Source organism: Delphinapterus leucas, chromosome 8 (genome assembly GCF_059928025.1).
Source record: "Delphinapterus leucas isolate spDelLeu-1000000601 "Yukka" chromosome 8, BTC_Dleu_Yukka2, whole genome shotgun sequence".
Classification (NCBI taxonomy): domain Eukaryota; kingdom Metazoa; phylum Chordata; class Mammalia; order Artiodactyla; family Monodontidae; genus Delphinapterus; species Delphinapterus leucas.
In genome coordinates, this window is record NC_143136.1 from 9,677,664 (window position 1) to 9,704,356 (window position 26,693).

The 26,693-nt window shown below is 37.9% G+C and overlaps 1 protein-coding gene across 20 annotated transcripts in view; it reads left to right on the forward strand.

Moving 5' to 3' along the window:
• Positions 1-26,693, forward strand: part of TRIP12 (thyroid hormone receptor interactor 12) — a 150,947-nt gene that overhangs the window by 26,258 nt on the left and 97,996 nt on the right. For all 20 annotated transcript variants that reach the window (XM_089916250.1, XM_089916248.1, XM_089916253.1 and 17 more), the window contains exon 2: positions 15,680-15,826. In XM_089916250.1, coding sequence (XP_089772376.1) covers positions 15,729-15,826 — 98 coding nt within the window. In that variant the 5' untranslated portion in view covers positions 15,680-15,728. The remainder of the gene's footprint in view (positions 1-15,679; positions 15,827-26,693) is intronic.

Sequence of the window (26,693 nt, forward strand, 5' to 3'; positions counted from 1 at the left end):
CAGGTGTGTGCATCTGTCAAAACTCAATGAATTTTATACTTAAGATTTGTGCATTTCACTGTATGTAAACTTAACTGAAAACATGAAACAAAATTTGAACACTAATTAACAATACACACAAAGTGTAATGATATCTGTAAGCTTACTTTGAAATGCATCAAAAAATATGTTGGCTCTTTGGCCAGGCACTGTTACTGGTAAAAGCTAGGTGATGGAATATGGGTATTTATCGAACAGCTCTCAAATTTTTTTCTGTTTTGAAATTTTTCATCATAAACTTAGGAAGGTGGTAAGAAGTAAAGGAGTTAAGATGGAAAGTTCAGGAGGGGACTGAATTCGTACAATTATCCTGTTTTACAAATTCTGTTGAAATTTGTGCCCATTTTAAGAATGGTAACTGTGGTCTTATTGATTTGATTGTGGTTTTTTACTTATTTTTTATTTAATCACATTATTTAGTTGAAAACATTGTGTTTTAGGCTAGAAAATTTGAGAAACATTGGTCCTTATCTCTGTTAGTATGCCAAAGACCCTTCGTAGCTCATCTTTATTGCTCTCTGTATCCACTTATATGTACACATAAGTGAAAGATCCACGGCTCAGTGTGGGAGAAAAACTTTTGTTAATATACCTTAATTTATGGGTCCACCTGGGTATTTGACTTTGTTTTCAGTGTATTCCATGTTTACGTTACGTCTTAGCAATACTGGGTGAAATGTTTAAGGCACTCTTAGTCAGTACTTAAGATTTAGCAGAAGGCCTGAAGCTTTAAGTGGAGATGTTTTGTCTTTTGCCAGAATGGAGTGGTATAATAGCTGCTTAGCACCGTGGCAAAGAGTTAGGTGAAGTGTTGAATTGATTCTGCATCCTCTGAAGTTCACTGTTAAGTGGTTGTATCCCGTATTATCGGAAGACTGTGCCTGACTTCTTGTAATGTATGAGGAAGGAATTCTTCTGCACTCAGGAGCTCTGAAAACAGAACCAGTGGAAGATGGATAGGGTCATTGTGGCCACTTCTCAAGTGGGTGGGGGGTAGGGTTTTTCTTTTGTATCTTCACCTCTGAAAGGTATAATGTTTTCGTTGATAATCTCACACTGTGTTAGAGTTGGGAGACAAGGAATTTAAAGGATGAATTAATGAAATGTAGGTTGACACATTTAGGTCAAGGATGATTTGCTCTATATCCAGAAGCTTAATTTTTCTTATTTCTAATAAAGGTGAAATCTCTATGGGCATATTTTTTTTTAAAAAAGCCAGTGGTGATGATTCTTTGAAAGCAAACAAAAGCAACAGTTCCTTCTTTCCAAAGATAATTACAGCATATAACTGAGTGCTTATTCTTTTTATAAAAGACTTTTATTATGGGATATTTCAAACATACACAAAAATAGAATAGTATAAAGAACCTCAGGATACCCAACACCCAGCTATGACACCATCAACTCATGGCCACTATTTTTCACCCATACTTTCACCCCTACCCCAGTTATTTGGAAGCAAATTTTAATTGCTATATGATCTGTAAATATTTCAGACTGCTTCTCTAAAAATTAAGAACTCTTTTTAAAGACATAAGCTAGTACCCTGATCGTATAATAAAAAATAGACAGTTCCTTAACATTTGTAACTGTCGAGTCAGTGTTCATATTTTCCATACTTTTGTTTCTTTGATATCTGTTAAAACTGAATATGTAGGTTCTGTCTTCCTTTTTTCCACCTGTAACTTGCTTACTATATTTTCTAAGTGTTTCAGTTAATTTTCATAACTTAATGAAATATACTTATCTTCCTTTTATAGTTGAGGAAACTAAGGCTTTGATAGAGTAAGACATTCCTCTAAGTTAACATGGTTTCTGGTGGAGCCAGATTTTGAACTGACTCAAGACCTAGGTACTCTTTACCACTTCTTCTCTTCTTTACTGTAGACATTTAGGTAATATTTTTTCAGAACATTTTTTCCTATGCATATACAAACAAATATCAATATTCCCCCCTTCTTCTTTATTATCCTTCAGGTCTCAGCTTAAGATATCTCTTCAGAGAGGTATTACCTGGTGAGTCAACCTCAAGTAGCTTTTTTCTTCCCCCTTCCTTATTCTCTATACTTCCTGTTTTTCTCCTATTCCATCTTTCATAGCACTTACCACAATGTGCAAAAAGCTAGATTATTTTGTGTCTTTCCAGTTGAGCATGAGCTTCATCAAGGCAAAGATTATGTCTGTTGATGCCTGTCAGATAGGCTGCTAAATATTTGTTGAAAAAATTAACAGTGTTCTGCCTTTCCTATCAGTGTAGTATTTACAAATCTACCTCTGTTTTTAAGGACCTCTAAGCATGCCATAGAATTGCTACAGTGTGCTTATTTAACCATTTCCCAACTAAGAACTTTTGGATCTTCAGTTTTTTTCCTCTATGACATACTGCAGCAAGCATCTTGATTACATATATGCTTGCAGACTTGTGCAAGTGTTTCTTTAGGTTAGCTTCCTGGAAGATTCCTGGAAGTGGGATTGTGGATTCTAAGGACATTAGTGGCAGTTTTTAATTATGGGATATGGGGAGTCATGTACAGTTTGCATAGGATTAGGTGATATGTAATGATAGCAGAAAAAGTGTAACTGTGTCAGCTCTTAAACCTAGCTGATAATTAGAATAGTGCAAGGGGCTTTTGAATAATAGTTTGATTTTTCCTTACCCGCGTCCTGATAGGGCCCTGAAATCTGTATTAAAAACTAATTTGGGGAATAACAACTTTTATATTTTTCCTGGCTATAGGTTTGTACATGTTTTGGCTCAGTATAGAGGCAGTCATTAGCACCTACTTATTTTTGGTAAAAATGCTACTATTTATAGAAATGTAAGGAACTGGTCATTAGAGTATGACATTCTATATGTGGGTGTTTTTTTTTAACCTTTGAAAAATACTTTCTGAGACTTTCTGAATTTAGACACAATCCCTATGACATACATGATCTTAAACAAAAATTTGGCACTGTACATTGTTCACCTTGCATTAAAGTAATGGTCTGTATCTTTTCTCCCCAACTTTGAGTTACATTTCATTGCTTTCTTTCTCTTGAGCCTTACCACAAACTTAGTCATATCTGTGGCTGAAAATTCTCCAGATTCTATCACTGTTAATGACAAGCTACATACCTGTTGTTTCCAAGAGTTTGTACCAATCTGTGATGATCACAATGTTGAAGTAATTTTTGTTGCAAGGCAGGCATTCTTTCTAATACAAGCTATGTTAAAGAGATTAACCTCTGTGATTTCATTATTATGGTGGAGTACACAGCAGTGACAAGAATATGTATTGAAGAATATTCTGAAAGTATTACCTTATGTGTGTCCCTATGCTCTGAAGGTCATTTACCAAACATAAATTGCTCTTGCCCATAGGGAGCACCTTGGTGTAATCTGCAGGATACCTTGTATTTTATTTTCAATAACAGTGATTCTTACCCAGCAGGCATCTCTCTGTCCCTTGGTGGAGAGAGGCATTTACAAATCATTCTCTCCTCCCTCCCTCAATAGCTCTTCCCTTTTGATAATCACTGTGTCTGATAGTGGTGTTCCTAGACCTTTACTTAAAAGTACTCTATTTAGGGAAAGTGAAAATGAATGTTAGGTTAGGGTCTTATAAAAATAGAGCTGAACCAGATTTTAGAGACTATCAGTTCAGTAACCTTTCCCGTTTGTCTGTTCATTCCTGGCTAGGTAGAGAGGAACATCTTTAAGAGGATGTACTAAAAATGCTAGTGTAAGCTGACCTTCAGCCCCCACTGACTGGCGAATTATGGTAGCCAACAGACTTGGACCTGTTAAAACTGGACCTGTGAGCAATCTTGGGCATATGGACTAAAAGTTGCTGACTAGTTTATAATCCTGGAGACTTTAAGAAGAAGAAAAAATAGTCTTCTAAATGTAATTAGTAGTCTGAAGGATTATATAAGCTGTATGAGTTAAGATAGGATTTATATTAGGGATTTGAGTTGCTCTGAATCTTAGAAGTGGCTGGGCTGGGCTATATCTGTGATAAATTGATTGATGATTATATTACAGTGTTGTACAAAAGAAACTTTTGGTGCCAGGCATAGATATAAGATCTCTGGCTGATTCAGTATGTCATTCTCTATAGACTGTGTTTTAGGCAGTTAAGAACTCCATTTTCTTGGAAACAGGATTTGTATTACAAAATTAGTTTTTTTTTTTTTTGAAGATGAACATGTGCCTGGGATATAGGAACCTGTGAAAATACTCTGTTTCTCCCGTTTTTAGTAATGAGATCACATAATTTTAAAAAATGAAAATGAGAAAAGAATGTTCTAAAAATGGCTAATATTTTGAGTTATTTTTTCTGGTTACTTTTACCTACTAAGTATCATCTGTAGAGTTAAAATTACAACATACTTAATTGTTTAAAGAATTTATTGTGTAGGGAAATAGTACATGATTCAAAATGTAAAAGGCCTTATAGGGTCCTATTCTAACAAGGTAGCTGATTTAAATAGTTTTTTTTTAATGTATTCTCTATTGATAATATTTATGCCAATGATAATTACAAATGTAGTAATATATATGTTGACATAACGTATTCTGTGCCCAGTATTCTGTGCCTGCTGTTTTGCTTAACAAAACCTTGACAATAGTTCCATTTTTAGTGTATACAGCATTTTCCTTCTAATTGTGGCAGAGATAAACAACTCTTAAAGTTGTTTTCTTCCTGTTTTATAACTTACTTTTACAATTATGCAATAGTATTATTTTTTTCTTCTGTTTCTTTTATTAACCATGGCCTCCCTTTTAGTACCCTTCAGGTTGTTTTTGTTTCAGAACATCTTTCCACCATTTTGAATTGCTTCCTCTGCCTGGTAGAATTCTCAGTTTTGATTTTGGTTATTTTCTCCCTTTGATCAGAGCAGATCATTTTGGTGGAGAGCTATTGCAGTACCTTTTGCTTGGTGGCTTAGTGATTGTTTGCCCCGCTGAACTTAATTTTGGAGTTGCTCTTTCTCTTCCCTGCTTCTCTCCTCCAGTTTAGGCTGTTCTTTGTCTTGGTTAACCAGGGCACTGTTCGATACAAACACGCCACTGCCTCCTGTTTTAGGTGCCTCACCTCCCTTGCGGTTCTGGCCTGGGAAGCTGGCTCCCGGGAGGGGGTACTTTTGATCTTTTGTTGCCCTTGCTCCACGGTTTAGTTTTTTCAACGAAAGGGTCATTGATAGGAACCTTTAAGATCATCTTCTTACCTTTTATTTTTTTTTATTTTTTAAGCTCTGGTCTTTACCTCTTCCCTGTTTTTGGTACAGATTTTATTGTATCTGGCAAATTTTCTTCTATGAGTTAGCGTGTAGCCAACTTTTCTCTAGTTTCATTATACGTGGAGATTTCTTCCGAATTTTTAAAGCATTTATTCATTTTTCTTTATTTCAGGGAGGAAATCAAGAAAAAGAGTCATTACCCTGCTATCTCCTATTTCTATTCTTGTAATAATATCTGGGTTAAATTTTAAAATCTTTTGAATCAAGTGTGCTTAGACTCAAGGAGTGTTGGAGTCTCTATTATGTGTAATTAATGTATTAACAGAGACAATTGTGAATCTTAATTTCTGCTGAACAAGAAAATGGACATTTCTAAGAGAGCTATAGCATGAATTGTATGGCTTAATACTCAAAAAATGTATCCTTTGTGAAAATGATGCCAAAATTAATCTCATTGACTCTTGCCAGATGACGGGAAGGTGGATTCTCAAGGCCTATCGCAGTCATAAAATGTGGATGCTGGCACCAGTTTGTGTGCCCAGTGCAGAATTTTGTTGTTCAGTGTTGGGTGATACTTGATCTTTCAAGTTTTTCAAGTGTTTGCTGCAAGCACTTCAGTTATTTGCACTTTGTAAATGAAGGCATAGTATAGAAATTATTCAGAGTTCGGACTCTGGAGGGTCAATTGTGTTCTCTAAATGGATTAGCTGTCAACAAATCAATAAACAGAAAGTGGTTAAATTCATGTTTAGAATGGCCTAATGGAAAGTATACCTTGCACTGGCATTCTGGAGAGCTGGATTCGGCTGTTAGGTGTGTCCCTAAATAGATGTCTGCTCCGCTGCAGTTCACTCTGGTTGAGAATTTCCTCTTACATAAACGAGAAAATTACATCAGGTGTGGGCTGCCACTTATGTTTATGGTTTCTACTCTCAGTAGGTTCTTCATGCCGCTCTGTAGTCCTCTTTGCCCATAGTCATCCCCTTTCCCTGTTCTGTATTAGGTAACTCTTTGAAATCTCCATTCTCCCGTACTGGTCTCATACCTTAAAATCACAGGTTCTGTTAAGCTAGGCATGCACATCCTTGCTGCCTTTTGTCATCTCGTGCCTTTGAGATTGATGTGATATGCTTTTCCTCTGCTCTAAGGCTTATGCTCTTAATTCTTTCTTTTTCTCCTGTAGGATCTCATTAGTAAACTATACCTTATTCCCAGCCTTTTTCTTTCAGTAATTTTCTTTACATATATAAATATGCCCAAGACTTATTTTTTTAAAAAAGGAAAAATAGGAAAATCACGAACACTCCTGCACACACAGCCTTTGTCAGTCCTGCTTCCCCTTACCTCGTTGGCTGTTTTCTCTTCTGTGTCTTCTTTGTAGCCTAGCCTTTGCTCGAGAAAGTTAGTCTTTACTGTCTACCTAACTTAACCACACCCTCTCCTCCCCCACCATTTCTAGAAGCAGCTCTCACAGATTTCTTAATCTGATGGACATGTTGCAGTTTCGTGTGTCTGCCCTTTCTGTGACATTTGAACTCTTCCTATCCATTTTTTTATTCATTCGTGTCTTCAGTACTACCATCCTGATTTTTTCCCCTCATACTTTTTGTTTTGTTTTTTTGTATACCTTCATCGTTTATTCCCTGTACTTCTGATGAGTCCCTGATTCTCCTCAACTATATTCTTTCTTTTCTGTTTTCCTTAGATTTTAGTCTTTCCCAGAGTTCCACCCTGGGCTTGTTCTTCTCTTTATGCTGCGTGCTTTACCTAGAGAAAATGAAATCTCATTGATTATCTTGGTTTCATCTATCTCTTGCCTGCTGATAATTTCTTCCATCTGCATATTCAGTTACCTACTTAATTCTAGATCTTTATTTGCATCTGCATAGTGGAACTCTTTATCTACAAAGCCTACAAACTCATTTGACATGTTTAACACTGTATTTTTCTACCCCATGTGTACCATTTGGTAACGTTACTACCATCTGTTTTTTAAAATTTTCTAAAGTTAAAAGCATAACTTAGAACTATGGAGTAAACACATAGTAAAGATTTATTCAACTCACTAATTAATTAAGGGAACCTGTTAGGATAAGCTGATTCATATAGCATTTGAGGAACTGGATATTTATAGGCAATTTAATAAAGAGCTTTAGATGGTAATGTCCTATTGGGCAGAAAACTGCAGTCTTTGGGATTCCGTCTACTGGTACTGTTGTTTGTATTTCTTCTACATACACATCTGCAAGATAACATGTAAATTCATTGTCTGAAACCCTAAGTAATAGGAAATAGCAAATTAATGCTTCTGTCTTCTAGAAAAATTAAATAGTTCCTAGCTGAGCCTGTTAAGTAGTGTTTCATATGGCATTGAAAGGGTATGCAGTCATCTTCTTTCTTTATATGTTTTAAATAACTTTTCTTAACCCTTGTCACCAGAGTAAGAAACTTGACATTTTAATGTCCCCATTCATATATATGCTGAAGTTTGAGAAACACAATCCTAGACATTTTTTTTTTTCTCCTCATGGTATAGATTTTATTGTCTAAATGTTTCCTGATTCCTATCTCTTCATTCACTTTCCATTGTTATCGGACCCTCATCCACCCTTAAGTCTGTTTGGTAACTTAATAGTTGGTCTGCTTATCTGTAGGTCTTAAACCCCAAGTTTTTAGCTTTAGGCCCTTCATGATACAGTTCAGACTTATTTCTTAGGTCCATGTTCTTCCCAGATTTTTTTAAAAATAAATTTATTTATTTATTTTTGGCTGCGTTGGGTCTTCACATGTGCGGGCTTTCTCTAGGTGCGGCGAGTGGGGGCTACTCTTCTTTGCGGTGCGCAGGCTTCTCATTGTGGTTGTTTCTCTTGTTGCGGAGCACGGGCTGTAGGCACGCGGGCTACAGTAGTTGCAGCACGCGGGCTCAGTAGCTGTGGCTCACAGGCTTTAGAACGCAGGCTCAGTAGTTGTGGCGCGCGGGCTTAGTTGCTCCGCGGCATGTGGGATCTTCCCGGACCAGGGCTCGAACTCGTGTCCCCTGCATTGGCAGGCGGATTCTTAACCACTGTGCCACCAGGGAAGTCCTCTAACCTTTTAAACTGGACCTTTTCAACCTGCTGAGGATGAAATTAAGTTACCCTTTTTTTGTTGTTTTTGTTTACAGTATTACCTTTGATATTACTTCTCGTATCATTTAGCGTGTTTTATGATTATTACTCATTTAAGGATTGTTCAGTTAAACTGATTATCTCAAGGAAATATAAAAGGATTAGGACCTTCTAGATATCCCTCCTAGCTTGCAGTGTCATGTTCTCTTAGTGTTTTGACTTTTTAAAAAAGGGAAACGTAGAATTATTTTTTCTTCATTTGTTCAGTCATATAGTATAGTCATAAAGAGAGTGGACTTTAGGTCAAACCTGTGTTTGAGTGCTGGCCTTGTAACAGCAGCCTTAGGGTTATTACAACCTACTGTGTGCCACAGTTTCTCTAAAGGAAGGTTATTTCTTGTCCTACCAATTTTGTAAGGTTGTGAAAATTAAACGAAGAGGCCCTTTGCCAGGGACATGGTAAGCACAAAATAAACATTACCCATAATCATTTTTATTTTAATATTCACTTTAAAACCTGTATTTTTGCCAGTAAATGTTCTTTTCTAGTGTTACAAAAATATAATTTGGAAAATATAATTTGGAAATACTATTTTTACATGTTGCACAACATCCCAACATGACATTGGAATGGTTTCATTGCCCCTAAATTGAATTAAATGCCTGAGACCCCATTCTCAGATAACCTAGCTCTTTCCCCTGTACTCTGTGGCTCTTACTCTTATTTTTTCTCTTCAGAACTTTTCTGATTAACTGGAAGAAAGACAATACACTTCTGTCCATTTCCCTAATGCAGACTAATGTTTAGCTTTCTAAACTACTGCTTTGTTCATTAAAGGTTCATGAACCAGGTTGCACTGTTGTATAACAGATACAACTACTAAGAGTTTGACATTTGACTTGTAACTATACTATACATGCTAACTAGTGTTTTTTTGTTTTTGTTTTTTTCACCTCCTTCCTAAATCAAAGTGAAATATAAACTGTCCTAAATGGTTTTATAGAATTTTGGGGGTCATTTTTTTCCTCCCTAATTCCTTTCCTTTCAAGATGTTGGACTTGATGTAGACTTGATGAACCCCGCCTTCTTCCCCAGATTCACCAGTCATTTAATTGTGCTAATAGGCACTCATTAAATGACTGCTGTTATGTGTCAGGCACCGTTCCAAGAGCCTTAATATATGTTGTCTGTAGTACCCAAACCCTAAATTAATAGTGTTATCTCTAGTTTAATGGAGAAACAGATGAAGGTGTAAAGTATTGTATATGTCTCATTTTTATTAAGTAGCAGAGCCAGGATTTAGTCTAGTGTGGGGATATAGAGCAGTAAGCTCCTTGTGAGCAGGGATTGGTTTATTTGCCTCTATATCTCAATCCCTTGCTCTTAGGGAAGCTTAAAGGATATTCATTCCCATTTTAAAGACAGTCGTGTTTGAAGTCCTTGCCATTTTTACTTAAGCAAGAATGATTCCTGTTATAAGCAAGAGTGACTTGCATTCCATTTCATTGTAGAGTTGTTTAATACTGCCCCTGGTACGTTTAACTTCCTGTCCTTTCTCCTAAGATGTAGTCATATCCTTTTTTGATCTGGTGTATGCAGTTGTTTACATCTGCTATTGCTTGCAGCCTGCAGGTCTGGATGCTGGTTACTTGTTGCATGCAGGCAACTTAAATTTTGTAACACTTCAGTTTCCTTGTTTGTAAAGTAGGAATAGTAAACAACATGGTTAATAAAGGCCCATTGGCACATTTAAATTTTGCTTATTAGAATAAACATATGAATAAAGTGTTATGGAAATTGTGTTTGTTACTGTTGCTATTAAACTCCAGTTTTACAGTCTGAAGCCAAACCAAGTCTCTTTGGAGGACCACATCTAAATAGAAGGCATAAGGAATTGGCGGGAGCGGGGCGGGGTGGGGGGGACACAATGGGTAAATAAGATTCCCATTAAATGTCACTTCTGAAAACTTGCTACAGATACTGCGTTGGGACGTTAGATTTTTAGAAAAATGTTATCTTTACTGTGAAAATAATGCAACTTTCCTTCAGTTTTTAGAGTTGCCTATCAAATAATAGATAATAGAAATGTATTAGCTTGGTTTGGGACTGTTCATGACTGCTCTTGGTCACTAAATTGGAGATATGTTCTCCAGTCTATCCAGCTTCCTTCATGTGAAAAAAACTTTGCACAAATGATAACCTTTGTTTTCATTTCATACTTTTGGCCATTTGACTGGGAAGAATCCTAAAGTTAATTTTTTTCCCTAGCCTTAACCTCTCTTTTCTGATTCTGAGTTGAGAAATTAAAGGAAAAATCAATTTCCAGAATGTTTGCAGTTGAAGTTTCCTAGAAAGAATGTCCTTCTTATAAAACTTTGAAAATGAATTTTAAAGTGTAGATTAATATGCATTTCTTTTTTTCCTGAAGAAATTCTGTTTGCCTGAAGTGGTAAATACGTTTTCACATAAAATTCATGTGCCATTTAACCTGATCAGTGAGCAAGTTTGTTGATGCTTAGAGCTGTGAACAAAGTCATCATGAGTTTGTTTTCAGGGCAAGTAGTTTTTTTTAATTGAGGTATAATTGACATCCACCATCATATTAGTTTCAGGTGCACAACGGTGATTTGATATTTGTATATATTGCAAAATGATCAGTAACACTAAGTCTGGTTAACATCTGTCACCATACATACAGAATTTTTTTTTTTAAGATCTGTTTTCGTAGCAGCTTTCAAACAGGCAATACAGTAGTATTAACTTTTAATCTCCATGCTGTACATTACATCCCCATAGTAATAAGACTTATTTATTTTACAACTGGAAGTTTGTACCTTTTGACTTGCTTTACCCATTTGACCCACCCCCTATCCTGCCTCTGGTAAATGTCAATCTGTTCTGTGAGTTCGCTTTCAGTCTTGAACGTGTCAGTGTTTCTGTGCTTTTTCTATTGAATTCAGAGTCATATATGCCATCTCTTTTATTTCGGTGCTTTAGGAATTAACGTCAACGGTTTCATGTGAAAAATATCGGTGATTGTTTCCACTGAAACGAAGGCATATATCCATGGTTAGAAGAGTAGTATATTTCAGGACTTGATAGGGTTATTAATAGACTGGACTTAAACCTTCTAGTTTCAACATTGTGAGATACCTATTAAGATGGAATCTTTGAGTTCATATTCATTTCAGTTTATCAAAACAATTTATAGTAATGTAGTTTTTTATTATTAAAACACATACAAGTGAGTTTTTATAACTCGTATGTTTGTTTTAAAATTTAATAAAATATGGTAGGTGTACTAATTGGTGAAGACAGCATGGAATATTCACATAACAAGAGGAAATCATTGCATGGTGATTTTTAGGCTCTTATCTGGAGTCAAAAGAGGAGTTAAATTTTGTGAATTTGAGGTAATGGTGATCTCTGGAGGTGATAGGTCTTCTCCATATCAGGGTTCAGAGGACGAGTTCCTTATCAGATGACTTTGAACTTGCTTCATTTGGAATTGTCTGTAATGTAAGGGCTTGAACTTGATCACCCCCAAGGGTCCCTTCTGTCTCTGGATTTGTTGACACCGGGCAGGGGCGTTGGGGGGAGATCCTATGTGTATTATATGTGACTCTTATATTTACTTGTGGGCAATTCAAACTCCAGAGTTCTACAGAGTCCGGCCATGTTCCTTAAAGTTCAATTTATGCTTTAAAAGCGAGTAGCACTTTGATAAATAAGTGTCTTCTTATTTGCCACTTTTCCTCTCTTAAATTCCAAGAATTATCCATGAACCACCTGGTGCTGGTTGACAAGCTCTGAAGGTGTTGGGAGCATTATTAAGGTTACTTTGCTAGCTATAGGTCAAATTAACCAGTGTGACTTATATTCATTTGAATCACTTAACACCCTATGACATACAGTAGGCATTTATTAGCAGGAAGTGGGCAGGTGAGATCTCCTAACCCTGTTTTTTTTAATTTTTATATAAATTTATTTAATTTATTTATTTTTGGCTGCTTTGGGTTTCCGTTGTTGCGAGCGGGCTTTCTCTAGTTGCGGTGAGCGGGAACTACTCTTCGTTGGGGTGGGCGGGCTTCTCATTGTGGTGGCTTCTCTTTTTGCGGAGCACGGGCTCTAGGCGCGTGGGCTTAAGTAGTTGTGGCTCGCGGGCTCTAGAGCACAGGCTCAGTAGTTGTGATGCACGGGCTTAGTTGCTCCACGGCATGTGGGATCTTCCCGGACCAGGGCTCAAACCCGTGTCCCCTGAGGATTCTTTTTTTTTTTGGTTTTTTGGCCTCGAGGCATGTGGGATCTTAGCTCCCTGACCAGGGATTGAACCCGCGCCCCCTGCATTGGAAGGCAGAGGCTTAACCACTGGACCGCCAGGGAAGTCCCCTGGCAGGAGGATTCTTAACCACTGCACCACTAGGGAAGCCCAGATCTCCTAACCCTGTTTAATAATAGTATTCTTTGCTTTTTAAAGTGAAAGGAACAGTATCATGCTAGTCTCTTGTGTCCATACTGTTTAGCGTCCAAGCAAGATGGCATTGAGATGGTGTTTGAAGTAGTAAAACTTGTTGGATGAATTCTGAAATAGATTGGTCTTTTTATTTAGTTCTTGAATGGGATACAATTGTTCTTTAGATCAGTACAACCAGGAGAGCCCTTTCAAAATGTATGTCCAATTTCTGCACCCACAGAATCAGAATCTCTGAGGGCAGGGGTCAGGCATTCATTTTTTGACAAAGCTTCTCTGGTGATTGTGATGCTCACCCTTAATTAAGAACACTGTGTTTTCTTTGTAGCAAAATTCACTTTTTTTTTTTTTTTGCGGTACGCGGGCCCCTCACTGCTGTGGCCTCTCCCGTCGCGGCGCACAGGCTCCAGACGCGTAGGCTCAGTGGCCGTGGCTCACGGGCCCAGCTGCTCCGCGACATGTGGGATCTTCCTGGACCGGGGCACGAACCCGTGTCCCCTGCATCAGCAGGCGGACTCTCAACCACTGCGCCACCAGGGAAGCCCCAAAATTCACTTTTGAAACGATATTGCTAGAAGTTTAAGACTCATGTTGACCCGTGGGTTTTATGGCAGTTTCTGCCAACATAATTTTATCACAAGTATTTTTTTATTCTGAATAAATGTTTACAGTAATAATAATAGTTGGTGTGTACTGAGCCCTTGCAATGTGATAGGCACTCTGTTAAGTGGTTTGTATGGATCTTCTCATTTAATGCTCACAGCTACTCTGTAGGATAAGTTCTTTATCCCCATTCGATAGACTGAAGCACAGAGGACTTTATGTACGAGGTCATACATTTTGTTGGTATTGGAGTTAAGATTTGAACTCAGTGAGAGGCCATTTAACTCCAGAGCCCAGCATTTGTAATCCAGTGACCTACCTTACTGCTTTCAAAGGATAAGTAACAAAAATGACTCCTTTCGTTTCAGACTTCAGACCCCCAGTCCTCTTTCTCAAAGTTAGTCAGTACCATCTGCAGGGGATACGTTTCAAGCTCCCCAGTGATGCCTGAAACCGTGGATAATACCAAATCCTGTATATACTATGTTTTTTCATATACTAATTGGTGGGGAGCGTATATAGTAGATACATTGGGCAGAGGGATATTTCACATCCTGAGCGGGGCCAGAGAGGGATGGCATGAGATTTCACCAGCTACAAGGAATGTTGTACAATTTAAAATTTATGAATTATTTATTTTTTGGAATTTTCAATTTAATATTTTTGTACCAGGGTTGATCAGGTAGGCAACTGAAACCATGGAAAGCGAAACTGGTGATAAGGCGCGTGGGGGGCGGGTTGTTAACAGTGTCTGCTGTATGAATTTATTGCCACCAATTTTTAATGAGCAAATACTATATAAAGATACGTATGCAAACCTTTTAAATATATATGTACACATAGATGGGAATTATACTGTTTTTCCCCAAGCATATCTTGGAGAGATCTTTCTTTCCATCAGTACATGTAAACTGAACCTTCCTCTTTCTCTTTTAATGTTTATATAGTATTTCCTCTTTTTTTCTTTCTAAAATTGAGTGTAATTATGTTAGTAATTTGAACTTTCTGACTGAGTTTATTTGGTATATTAATTGGTGATGTGGGCATGTGTGACAGAAAGAAACAGACCTTTTCTACTGAATTGGGTCAACATGTAACTCAAAAGAAAACCCAGTTTCCTGTTACATTGCATGGAATCTCTTAAAATCCAGTAATAGATTTAGTTATGGTTAATTTACATTCTTTTCGGCACAAGTTTCTGTAATGTCATATGATCGTTCCTTCTGTTCCCTCCCCAATCAATAGAAGTAATTAAAGAACTCTACCTGGAATTTGACTGGAGGCTTAAGAAAAATTGTGTCAGATTTGATTTATAAAAATCGCAATTCTTTCTTTCTGTGATAGTAATATTGACCTGTTTTGTCAGTTAAACTCATTTTCTTTGAGTGTCAGCATTTTTTCCTGTATAACAATTTCTTACAGAAAGATAAAAAGTTCAAATTAATTAATAACTGTGTTTTGAACTAAATTGTTAAGCTTATGAATGGTGTTCACCATTTCTTGTTGCTAACATCTCCATGAGGTAGATAATATACTGATTTTACAGAAGAGGTAAACAAAACCTAGAGGTCAAGCTTCTTGTCCAGAGTCACAGTCAGCACAGCTGATGTTGAAATCCAGGAGATCTAGGACCATTTCTCAATTTACTGTCTTTGAGCTGCTTTTTCCTTGTTTCTCCATTAAGATATTATAGTTTTACCATTTCCTTTGTATTCGTTATTTCATTTGTTCACAGCAGTGCTGTGAAGTAAGCATGGTGTATGTTGCTTGTTGCTTTTATTCTGTGCCTGAGGAATCTGAGGCTAGAGGTTATGGTTTGTACAAAGGCAGACTCCTTTAGTTACCCGTTCTATCACAGGACTTGAGCCAAGGTGTTCTGACTTTAGGTGCAATGCCCTTTACCATGTAGTACTAGACGTGGAAACAGATTTCTACTTGTGCTCTGTTTTTTTGAATTGGGGATTTCTTGGGCGTTCCATGAGAAATCTAAGTTAATTCTATCTGCGGGATTCTGGACCTCATGCCTTGAATTTGATATATTCCTGACACTTTATAACACATTAATCAGCCAGACTTCACAGTTTAATAAGACACTGCAGCATTGGTGAAGGCTGTACAATCAAATTGTTTACATAACATTTCCCCTTCATCTTTGGTGCCCCTCATTTGTTTCTGGTGTTGTACTATGTATAGTTGACATTTTATTTTTTCTCCTTTTTTTCCCCCTTTTAGTGAATGGTAGTGTCTAGAAAGGGTATGTCCCTTCAAGAGAGAGGTGCCAATGTCCAACCGGCCTAATAACAATCCAGGGGGGTCACTGCGACGTTCACAGAGGAACACTGCCGGGGCCCAACCACAAGACGACTCGATAGGAGGAAGGTATGTATTTAATGGTAATTAAATGGTAATTTAAATGGTAATTTCAACCCTCTGTGATTCCTTCCTTTATGTATGTTGTGACTTGATTTATTTACCTTATTGAAAGGAAGCTTCTTTGTTTTAAGATCTTGAGTTTTGATAGCTAGCTTTTTGAGTTTTTTCCCCCCGTCTTACTTTTTGACAACACATGGACACTGACAGGCTGGCAAGTCTGTCTGACTTGTGTTAGCGCATCGATTCTCAGCATGTGGTGTTGAGCTGATCTTTTTAGTTGGAGTCGTTGTATAGGAGGTAGTGTGAACAATCGATACATTCTCTTGAATGCAAGATTTCGTGTCTGATTTAGCTAAGAACTGTCATTTTATGCATAAAATACTCAGAATTACTTGAGCCTAATTTTCAGTCCATGGACTAATCATGGTTAGATTATAATAGATTATGGCTAAGCTCTAATAAGACTACCTGATGCAACATTTTGAGATATTACCATGTATATTGTCTACTAAATTATAAAAAAAAATGGTAAATGTCAAATGTAAAGAAGATATTGAAATACCTCTTGTTCATGTCAGGTGCTTTAATTGGTTAGACGTTTGGACTTTGGACTAGGACAGCTTCGTGTGCAATTTCTGCCTCTGCCTTTAAATAGCTATGTGTCCTTTGTTACATCTTTCAGGAAACCTCAATTTTTTAGTCCACACAGTGGCTGTATCGGTTTCATAGGGTTACTAGTTAACTTCAGTATCGTTAACATGTTAAACTGAGAGCAGTGCTTAGTACAGAGTTCTGTTCTAGATTTTTTTGCTTTTTTACATTTAGATTGTTCTTTGGGAGCAGCCACACTTAACTTTATTTATGCTGTTGATTAGAAAAATCACTCCACCATTATAAAAATGTTACATATTTTACAGAATTCGGAAAATATAGAAAAGTATGAAGAAAAGCATCACAGTTTCACAGTCCACGTGTAGTCACTGTTAACACTGGCCTATTCCTCCTTAGTTGCTCTTTTTTTTTAAGGCATGTATGTGTGTATACATGTGCACGCATGTGCACCTAAGTTACGCACACCTTTCGAACAATTACAGTTTTGTACATATTAATCCTCAGGTTATATTTAGACCCTTGCATATGATCGACAAACATTTTGCACTGTCACACAGTATATTACTTCTAAATCCACAGTGACGTTTCAGCACCATTATCTTTTCTACACGTCAGTGATAATGTTGTAAAATTATTTAAATGTTTTATTATATTATGTATTTAACAATATGAGTGGAAAACAAATGGACATGGTTAATACTAGTTATTAAAACGCATTGGCTTAAAAGTTGTAATCAGGATGGAACTCAGTCAGATTTGTAGAATGGCAGATGTTTCCCTGAAGTTCATGTGCTTTAAGACAATCGATGATATGCTCAGTTGTGAAGGAAAATAATAAAATTTCAAAGCGTGTTTCGAATGGAGAAACACGCCAAAGAGTATAAAGCAAGGTATAATTAGGGTTTTTATAGCTTTAATCTCTCCTCCCTTTCAGTAATGTGGCCCCATTTCAGCTCTCATGATTTCAACTTTTACGTGTCTTTAAAAAACATTTCCCCACAAAAGTAGTACACAAAAGAGGGCCTATTCACTTTTTTAAAACCTAGTATCATATGTGTTGTTTCCTGTGTCTTTAAAAATTGTTTAAAAACAGGACTTTTAAAGTCTTCATGTTCAATTGTGTGTGGTTAATACCATAATTTAGTAATAACTTTGAATATATAGATTTTCCCTATTTTTATGTGGATAAGTATAATTATGATCAGAGCATAGAAATTTAGAACTTTAGCCAAAAAGTCTTATCAGTTTGGCTAAGAATGCAAATTAGAAGATATTTGCACATCTGAATTTCATTTTGCCATTTTAGACAGCTTGATTCTTTTGTTTGTGATACAGTCTCAGAGCTGGAAGGGACCTTTTCATCAAACCCCAGACTGATTTTTGAAGCCCCAGTAGAGTGTGCTATGCTAACAATTATCTAACCTCTGAGAAACCTCTCCAGTCATTTTGGGGAGTGAGTGGATTGGGGTTAATTGGGAGAGAGCAATTACAACTGTATTTTTATTCTTTTAATCTAACTTCTGTTGCTTAGCTTTCCTATAAGTAAAGCGCTGTTATTGTGGCTTTTGTTTCCAAAAAATAGTGGCTTTGGTCTTGTGAATGTATTCATAGTGATACAGCGATTCAAATAGTGGTAATAAATAACAGCACCTACTACAACAGCACTGGTGGTGTATTTTTAGTTAAACCATATTTTATACATATTCTTTCAATTTGAGACTCACAGAAACTCTGTGTGCTAAGTATGTAGCCCCTGTTTTCTAAATGTGGTAGCTTGCTCAGCTTTACGTGGCTGGTATGTAGAGTCAGGACTTGATTCCTGACCTCTTGACTTGCAAGTCGGTGATTCCTTTCATTGTGCCAAACTGTTTTTACTGCACAAACCACTTGATCCAAATGATGAAGAAGGACTTAGAGGAGGGTATGAAGTACTTAGAATTGAAGAGTATTAACTCATTCAGTTTAGAATTTAAGGAGCAGTTTTTCCCTCCTAGAATTTTTTAATTCATTCATTTTTGATTCACTCTGTTTCCTCCCGAACTTGCGTTAAGTTGTCTTCTATGTGTAGCTTCCTTCCTGTGACCACTCCTGCCCTTTTCCTAAATCAAGCTCACTTACTTTTTTTTTTTAAAGAAGAAAAGTTTTAGTTCACCTTTAAGATAAAAGAAAGTTGGATATTTGGGATATATTTATTTTCTCCTTATTATTCCCTCTATTCTTTTTCACCTATCCTTCATCTCTGTCCATAATTGAGCTAGATTATCTTCCTCCTCATCTATTGTTTTCCTCTTTTCCTTTCTTCCATAATTTTTTGGGCTATCGTTGCTTTGTTCCTCTCTTTTCTGTTCTCCTTTTCTTCTTTAGGAAATCACTCACCTCCACTGCTTGTCTGTGGGCTCGCTCTCAGGGATACTACCTAGTCTTTCCCACTTCTAGCACAGGTATTTGTAGGCTCTCCCTCCCTCTTTGCCATGCAGTAGCATTTTCATTGTATCATGTGCTTTTTCTTGTTTTTCTCAAATGTCAGCGGTGGGATTGAATTCAACATTATAGCAACTTTGGTTGACATTACTGTAGTGAAGGTTTCTTCTACATTGTTTTTGTTATAAAAACACAGCATGTTGAGAAAAGAAAATTGGGATGCTTCAGGAAAATAAAAGAATTAAGATAAATTCAATCCATCCACCGAAAGATAATGATGGTTAGTATTTCTACTCCATGATTTTCCTTGATATGAAAGCCCATGATATAAATTAGGGCCTCTAGTCCCATTCTCCCCCCCCACCCCAGTTTTTTTCTGTAAAATATGTTACTGCTGTGCCTATCACATTTGAGTATTATTCTGATTTTTCAAGTCAAATTCCTGAAATGGGTTCATAGGACCTAAGGATATGAATATTTTGAAGACTTTTAACAGAATGTTAAATTGTTTTTCAGAAAGATTGAACCACTTTATCTTTTTTCCTTTTTTGATTAAACCAATTTATACTCCTACTAATACTTTGTGAGAATGCCTATTTCGCCAAATCCTAGTCAGTACAGCACACCTTTTTTTTTTTTTTTTGCGGTACGCGGACCTCTCACTGTTGTGGCCTCTCCCATTGCGGAGTACAGGCTCCGGATGCTCAGGCTCAGCGGCCGTGGCTCACGGGCCCAGCCGCTTCGCGACATGTGGGATCTTCCCGGACCGGGGCACGAACCCGTGTCCCCTGCATCGGCAGGTGGGCTCTCAACCACTGTGCCACCAGGGAAGCCCCAGCACACCACTTTTAATCAGAGTTTGTGGAAAAAAGGGTTCCTTTGGTTAAAGTTACCATTTCTTTGGTTATTTCAGAGTTGAAGATCTTCCCCACATATTGGCCATTTTAACTTATTTTATGAGTTGTCTATTAGTGTCCTTTGTTTTAATTTTGGAGATGCTTGCTCTTTTATTAGAACCCTTTATGGGAAGGGTATCAACCTACTGACATGGGCAAGTATTTTTTGCTAGTTTTATTACTTGTTCTGGTTTGTTTTAATTTATAGTAGATTTTAAATTTAGATAGTCAAGTCTATCAGCTCTTTGTTTCTTTTCTTCCTTTGCCTTCTCCATACCCAGAATAAAATTTTCTTCTCAGTTCTGTTATGGTTCCATTTTTACATTTTATTGTAATCTGTCAATGTTTTTTTAATGGTGTGAGGAAATGCTTGAATCCAATCCACCCCACCTTCTCACCCCCAGTACAAAATTTGTCTGCAAAGTTTTGATAATTATTTATTACTGAGTAATAAAATTTTATGAAATCTAAAGGTTATAGTTTTCTGTTAACATTGTCAAAGCAGGGATTTTTTAAGCCAGCACTAATTATACAGGAAGAAATAGATTTGTTTTTTGCTTAAAAAACTATTTCAAAGGGATGGGATACAGAAAAACACAGAAAGAAAATAGATATCATCCCGAGATTGTCTGTGTTAATATTTTGATTTTTATCTGTCTTTATCTTATTTTTTGGGAGGGGGGAGGATCTGAGTTCCCTGACCAGTGATTGAACCCATGCCCCCTGCAGGGAAGTCCCTATCTGTCTTTAAAATACAATTTAGCATGTAGCTGATAACACTGTAAATACTTTTGGATCCTACTTTTTTCACTCAGTATCCTAACAAACATCTTCTCTTATCATTATGATTCTTTTGGTAATTGTTTACAGATGGTCACATGATTTGCTGAATCAGTGTGCAACATTTTCCACTATTAATTTTCATTTTTTGGATAGTTAGATGGTTGCAGTGGGAAAAGTTTTCGCTTATGCTTAAATGTTTGCAGTTTTGGCATCTCTTAAGAGATATGTTCCCAGAAGTGAAATTGCTTGGTCAAAGCGAGTTTTTTATGGTCAACTTATTTCACATAAATTTTTTTCTCCAATTTACTTATCACAGTCAGGAAGAAGAGTGCTTTTTCTCATCATTCTATTTGTGTTATCTCCATTTTGCATTTTCCTGCTAATTTGATCTGGAAAAATTGCATTGATATCATTTTATTGGTGTTTCTATAGTAATGAGATGTTAAACATTAGAAAAATAGGTTTAAGGAGTGAGATCTGAGTGAGAATACTTCTTGATGTAAATGTACTAATAAGTTTTCATATGTTAATCTTCCTTTGAACCACGATACAGGAGAACTGAACTTCTAATTTGTTCAGCTGAGATTAGCCCCTCTTCTTTTTTTTTTTTTTTTGCGGTACGCGGGCCTCTCACTGTTGTGGCCTCTCCCGTTGCGGAGCACCCGCTCCAGACGCGCAGGCTCAGCGGCCATGGCTCACGGGCCCAGCCGCTCCATGGCATGTGGGATCTTCCCGGACCGGGGCATGAACCCGTCTCCCCTGCATCGGCAGGCGGACTCTCAACCACTGCGCCACCAGGGAAGCCCTAGCCCCTCTTCTTGTGTAATGATTTCCCTCAGTTCTTCACCCATGTATTTTGAGTGGTAGTTAATTTTTTCCACCGTGATCTTACTCTGCTCCTGGCTCCCCATTGCCTTTTGCCAAAACTGGGAGAATCTGCAGTCTTCATTTATTCTGAGCTCAGTGATGGGACTGAGGTGATCATATGATCCACGCAGGAAAAAACTGAAAGCTTTTCCCTTTCTGGTAGCACAGGGAAGATGTGAATCTGAAGTTGCCAACTGCATGTCTCCTGCCTTATGGAAGATGATGGACAGTCAGAGAAAAGCAAATATATTAGAGATTATGTGTGATTAAAGTTCTGACTAGTTTCAATTCCTTAGTTCTTCAGAGCTGTATTGACTCTTTTCTCTAGACATGCTTATTTAACTATTTGGATTCTGGAGGTATGCGTGCCTTATTTTAATAAAGCCTCTGTTTTTGGCTTTAGAGCTAAAGAGTCCTGCCTTGATGTACTTGCAGTACAAACTCAGTATAAGATTGTATTCATGGGGCTTCCCTGGTGGCGCAGTGGTTGAGAGTCCACCTGCCGATGCAGGGGACACGGGTTCAGGTCCCGGTCCGGGAAGATCCCACATGCCGCGGAGCGGCTGGGCCCGTGAGCCATGGCTGCTGAGCCTGCGTGTCCGGAGCCTGTGCTCCGCAACAGGAGAGGCCACAACAGTGAGAGGCCCGCGTACCGCAAAAAAAAAAAAAAAAAAAAAAAAGATTGTATTCATCCATTTGTAGAACACCATGGTAGTAAGCACCATGCTAGACGGTAATTATAAAAATTAGAATAGAATAGCCTTTGTCACAAGCAGTTTCCAATTCAGTAGGGGAAATGGGCATGTAGGTGGTTATTAAAGTCAAGTGAGAAACATTTCTAGTGATGACCTCATTGATGGGGCTTTGAAGGCTGAAGAAGCAGTTGTAAAATGGTACGTGTCAGCCATATTTGTCTCTACTTGAGATGTGGAATCATTAGTTACGTCCAGAGTGGATTTGATTTCTCATTTTTCTGTGTCTCTTGTTACCTTGCTCACAAGTAGTAGGTGGTCAGCAAATACTAGTGTTGAAATCAGGAGATTTACTTCCTTGGCATTTTTAGGCACAGACATGTGACTTTCTTTTACTGAAATGGTTGTGAAAAGGTCATTGACTGGAGTGAAGCCCAGTTGAAATAGGGCCTGGTTTAAGTGGGCTATGCGACAAGGTGCCTGGATTGTGCTACAGTAACAAACAGCTCCTAAATATTAGTATAACAATCTAACCACTAGGAAACTTGTCCATCCTGCGTTACCTGCGGGCTGTGCTCTGTGTCCGCACATTCAGGTATTCAGGTATCACTGCTGTAGCGGCAAGAGAATATGGTGACTTGCTCTCTGGCTGTCCAAGGCTTCCCTCAGAAGTGATCCATTTCCACTCAGGTTCCTTGACCAGAGCAACTTACACGGCTGCACATAACTTCCAGGTGGTTTGGCAGGTATCATCCTACTGTGTGTCTAGAAAGAAGAGAAATGCAATATTTGCAAACAGCACCTGGTAGCTATCGCAGGCTGTTTAACACCATTTAAAAATTTTTATTCTTGCTCCCATGTCTGCAACAAACCGTTTATTTCCCTAAATTCCACTTAGGGCAGCATGGCCATGCAGTTGTGTGTTGTTCTCTTCATTATCCTACTTAATTAACCAGTATGGGTGCCTTTTAATTTTCATCTTTAAAATTTATTTATTTATGGCTGCGTTGGGTCTTCATTGCTGCATGCGGGCTTTCTTTAGTTGTGGCGAGCGGGGGCTACTCTCAGTTGCGGTGCGTGGGTTTCTCATTGCGGTGACTTCTCTTGTTGTGGAGCACGGGCTCTAGGTGCGCAGGCTTCAGTAGTTGTGGCGCATGGGCTCAGTAGTTGTGGCTCGTGGGCTCTAGAGCACAGGCTCAGTAGTTGTGGCACATGGGCTTAGTTGCTCCGCGGCATGTGGGATCTTCCTGGACCAGGGATCGAACCTGTGTCCCCTGCATTGGCAGGCGGATTCTTAACCACTGCGCCACCAGGGAAGCCTTGCCTTTTTAAATATTCCTTTTTTGGTGTTCCTTCTGTCTCTTTTTATATCCTGACCTTTGCTCAGTCAGATGGAAGCGCAAGCTTCCTCATCTTTGGGAGGAGGAGAATGAATGTTAAGGGGAGACAGTGTGATGTGACAATGACGTCATTGTTTCTTAGGACTAAATTGAAACCACTTTAAAAAACAATTTATACTAGAGTTGGCCCAGTAACTTGTCACTTGCTCCTTTCAGTAATGGCAAATCTTACTGCATAATTATGCACTTTGAGTTTCACAAAGAACCACGTGTGCACATGCTTTTCCACTTTTTGGGCTGCTTTGGTAATGCTCGGAAGGCTGGTCTGTCCCATCAGGCCTTGTGCTGGGAGGCAAGATTGACAGTGTTACGTTCAACAGTGGCATGGTTGTCTTGGTCTAAAGAGGAACAGAGGCTACTTTTTTCTAGGTAGAAGTTATGTGCTTTGGATTCTTAATAGTATCCATGTTAAATTATTTCTTGGACCAACAAAGTAATATTTTATATATTGTGTAATTTTCTCTGCATTATATATTTCTTGCTTTAATCATCAAATGTGAAATTTTGTCCAAAAGTCATTTCATAAGCTTATTGGAAACCTATAAGGCATCAGCTGCCATAGATTATTTCATATCTTAACTGACGATTTGCTCTGATTCTCCTGTCCCTCAGTATTGAAGGAATCTGATGTTCCATACCACTTTTTCCAAATGCTTTCTCAGTCTCAGAATGCCTTCCTGGAGTATCAGTGTGACTAAAAAAATAAATATATGCAAATGCTTCTTCAGTAATTGTACAACAAGTTTCAGTATCATATATGGAAGGCTATTGCTTTTGAAGCAGAAGGGAAAACGTGATTTTTTTCTTCTATTTTTCTCATATAGCATCTCCAAAGCCTTAAGCCATTTATTTTGACATATACAGTCAGGAACAGAAATACCAGCATGGGTAGGGAAAATTTAATAACTAGATACTGGCTTTTTACTTTCACCACTAAGCCCCTAGATGTAACAGTGGTGTTTCAAATTTAGGGATTTGGAATACCTGGGCTCAATCTCACCTTTCCTGCCCAAGGGCTGGGTGATTTTGGGCAAGCCTCCATTCTTACATCTTTAAAATGGAAATATACCTGCCTCTGGTGTCATTTGAGGATTAAGCTAGATAATGTCTTTAAAGAATCAGCATAAAGCTTATCACATAATCACACCTTTAAAATTATTTATTCTGTGATTTTGGGTTTCTTTGGATTTTTTTTTTTAATTTTTTACTCTTTTTTTTGGCTGCATTGGGTCTTTGTTGCTGCACACGGGCTTTCTCTAGTTGTGGCGATCAGGGGCTAGGCTACTCTTTGTTGCGGTGTGCGGGCTTCTCATTGCAGTGGCTTCTCTTGTTGTGGAGCATGGGCTCTAGGCACGTGGGCTTCGGTGGTTGCAGCACATGGGCTCAGTAGTTGTGGCATGCAGGCCCTAGAGCGTGCAGGCTTCAGTAGTTGCGGCGTGTGGGCTCAGTAGTTGTGGCACGTGGGCTCAGTAGTTGCGGCACGTGGGCTCAGTAGTTGCGGCACGTGGGCTCCAGGGCTCGCGGGCTTCAGTAGTTGTGGCACACAGGCTTAGTTGCTTCACAGCCTGTGGGGTCTTCCCGGTTCAGGGACTGAACCCATGTCCCCTGCATTCACAGGCGGATTCTTAACCACTGCGCCACCAGGGAAGTCCTCTGTGGTCATCTTAATACATTTTTATCCAGGTATTTATAAAAGCCAGTGCAGTTCATGAGATAGTATTGTACCACTAGTCTATAACTAATCACTAATTTACTTTTATTATCTCAGTGTTTATACCCCTCACCCAACTAATTTATTTGTGAAAGGTGGGGGCAAAAGTAAATTGAGCTGTGAGATTCCCTTTGGGGGTGTGGGCGTCTTTTCCCATGGTTTTCGTTTGTTTGTTTATTTAAATATGAATTTTATTTTATTTATTTAAAAAAATACAGCAGGTTCTTATTAGTTATCTATTTTATACATATTAATGTATATATATGGTTTTGATTTTCAGTCCCTCTGCCTTTTTTTCTTTGCATAATAACTTAAAGTTATTGTAGTTTACTCACCCATTCTCAGTATACCCAGATTGTTGAACATAAAAAATTTTGGCTTTGCATGTTTCCAACCCTGTTGTTAGTCTCTTACTCCAAGCTATGATTAAGAACAAAATCTTTCCAAAAGGCATTTAAGCCCTAGCCTGTCCTTCCAACCTTGTTTCCTAATGTGTCTCTGTGCTCAGGGAAATTCATATCATTTGCCAGGTGCCAGGTGGGTTTTAAAATTTGCTGCCTCTCTGCCCTTGTCTATGCTGCTTTAAGCGGAACGCTCTTTTTCCTCAGCTTTTCATTCTTCAGGGTGTGGTTTAAATGCCATGTGGTCTATAAAACCTGTATTTTCCCGCTAAGAGTAATTTCTCCCTTTGTTGTGAACTTTATAGCACTTGGTAGATCTCTTTGTTTTATGAATTCTAACCTCTTTGAGGACGGGACACAGTGTAGTGTGTTGTCAGTATTTATGTGCCCTGTCGTGACTTGCATATACTTGAGTTGGGAAACCAAGTAAGTGCAAGTATGAATTGAGTAGCTTGGCACAGTAGTTCTCAACTCTATTCGATCCAGTGCTCCCAGTCTATAATGTGTATCATATAATGTAAACATCTTTATTTTGATGCTACTTTAGTATCTTGAATTAAGAAGTATATAAAAAGCCTCCCTCCACAGTTTAGAAACATGAATATAATAATGTACAAGCATTTTACAAAGGTGAAAATAAACAAGGAAAACAGTTGATAACAAAATAACATTATTTCAGTAGGTAAATGCGGGTACTTGACCGAAGATGACACTATATTCAGATGCTTGCATCTGTATTTGAATTTATTGAATGTGACAGCTGCAACAACAGACTTAAATGCAGTAAGCAGCATTTTCATTATAAACTTTTCCAAAATGATGCATGACTCTTGGTCAAGCTGCAAAAAACAGATACAGTCTTTTGTGGATTCCCATGCATTCCTGCAGAATTTAAGTATATAGAAAACCATGCAAAACAAATCTAAGCTGAGAAATTATAAACCTGTTTTTCCCCTATGTCATGGCCAGATTTTAAGTTTTTTCATAAGGTCTTCATATATTATCAAGGCTATTCGAAATATATGGGTGATGAGACAGTTTTTCACTGTGTCTCATGGTTCTGTGTATTGCATGACATCTTCTACCTCTA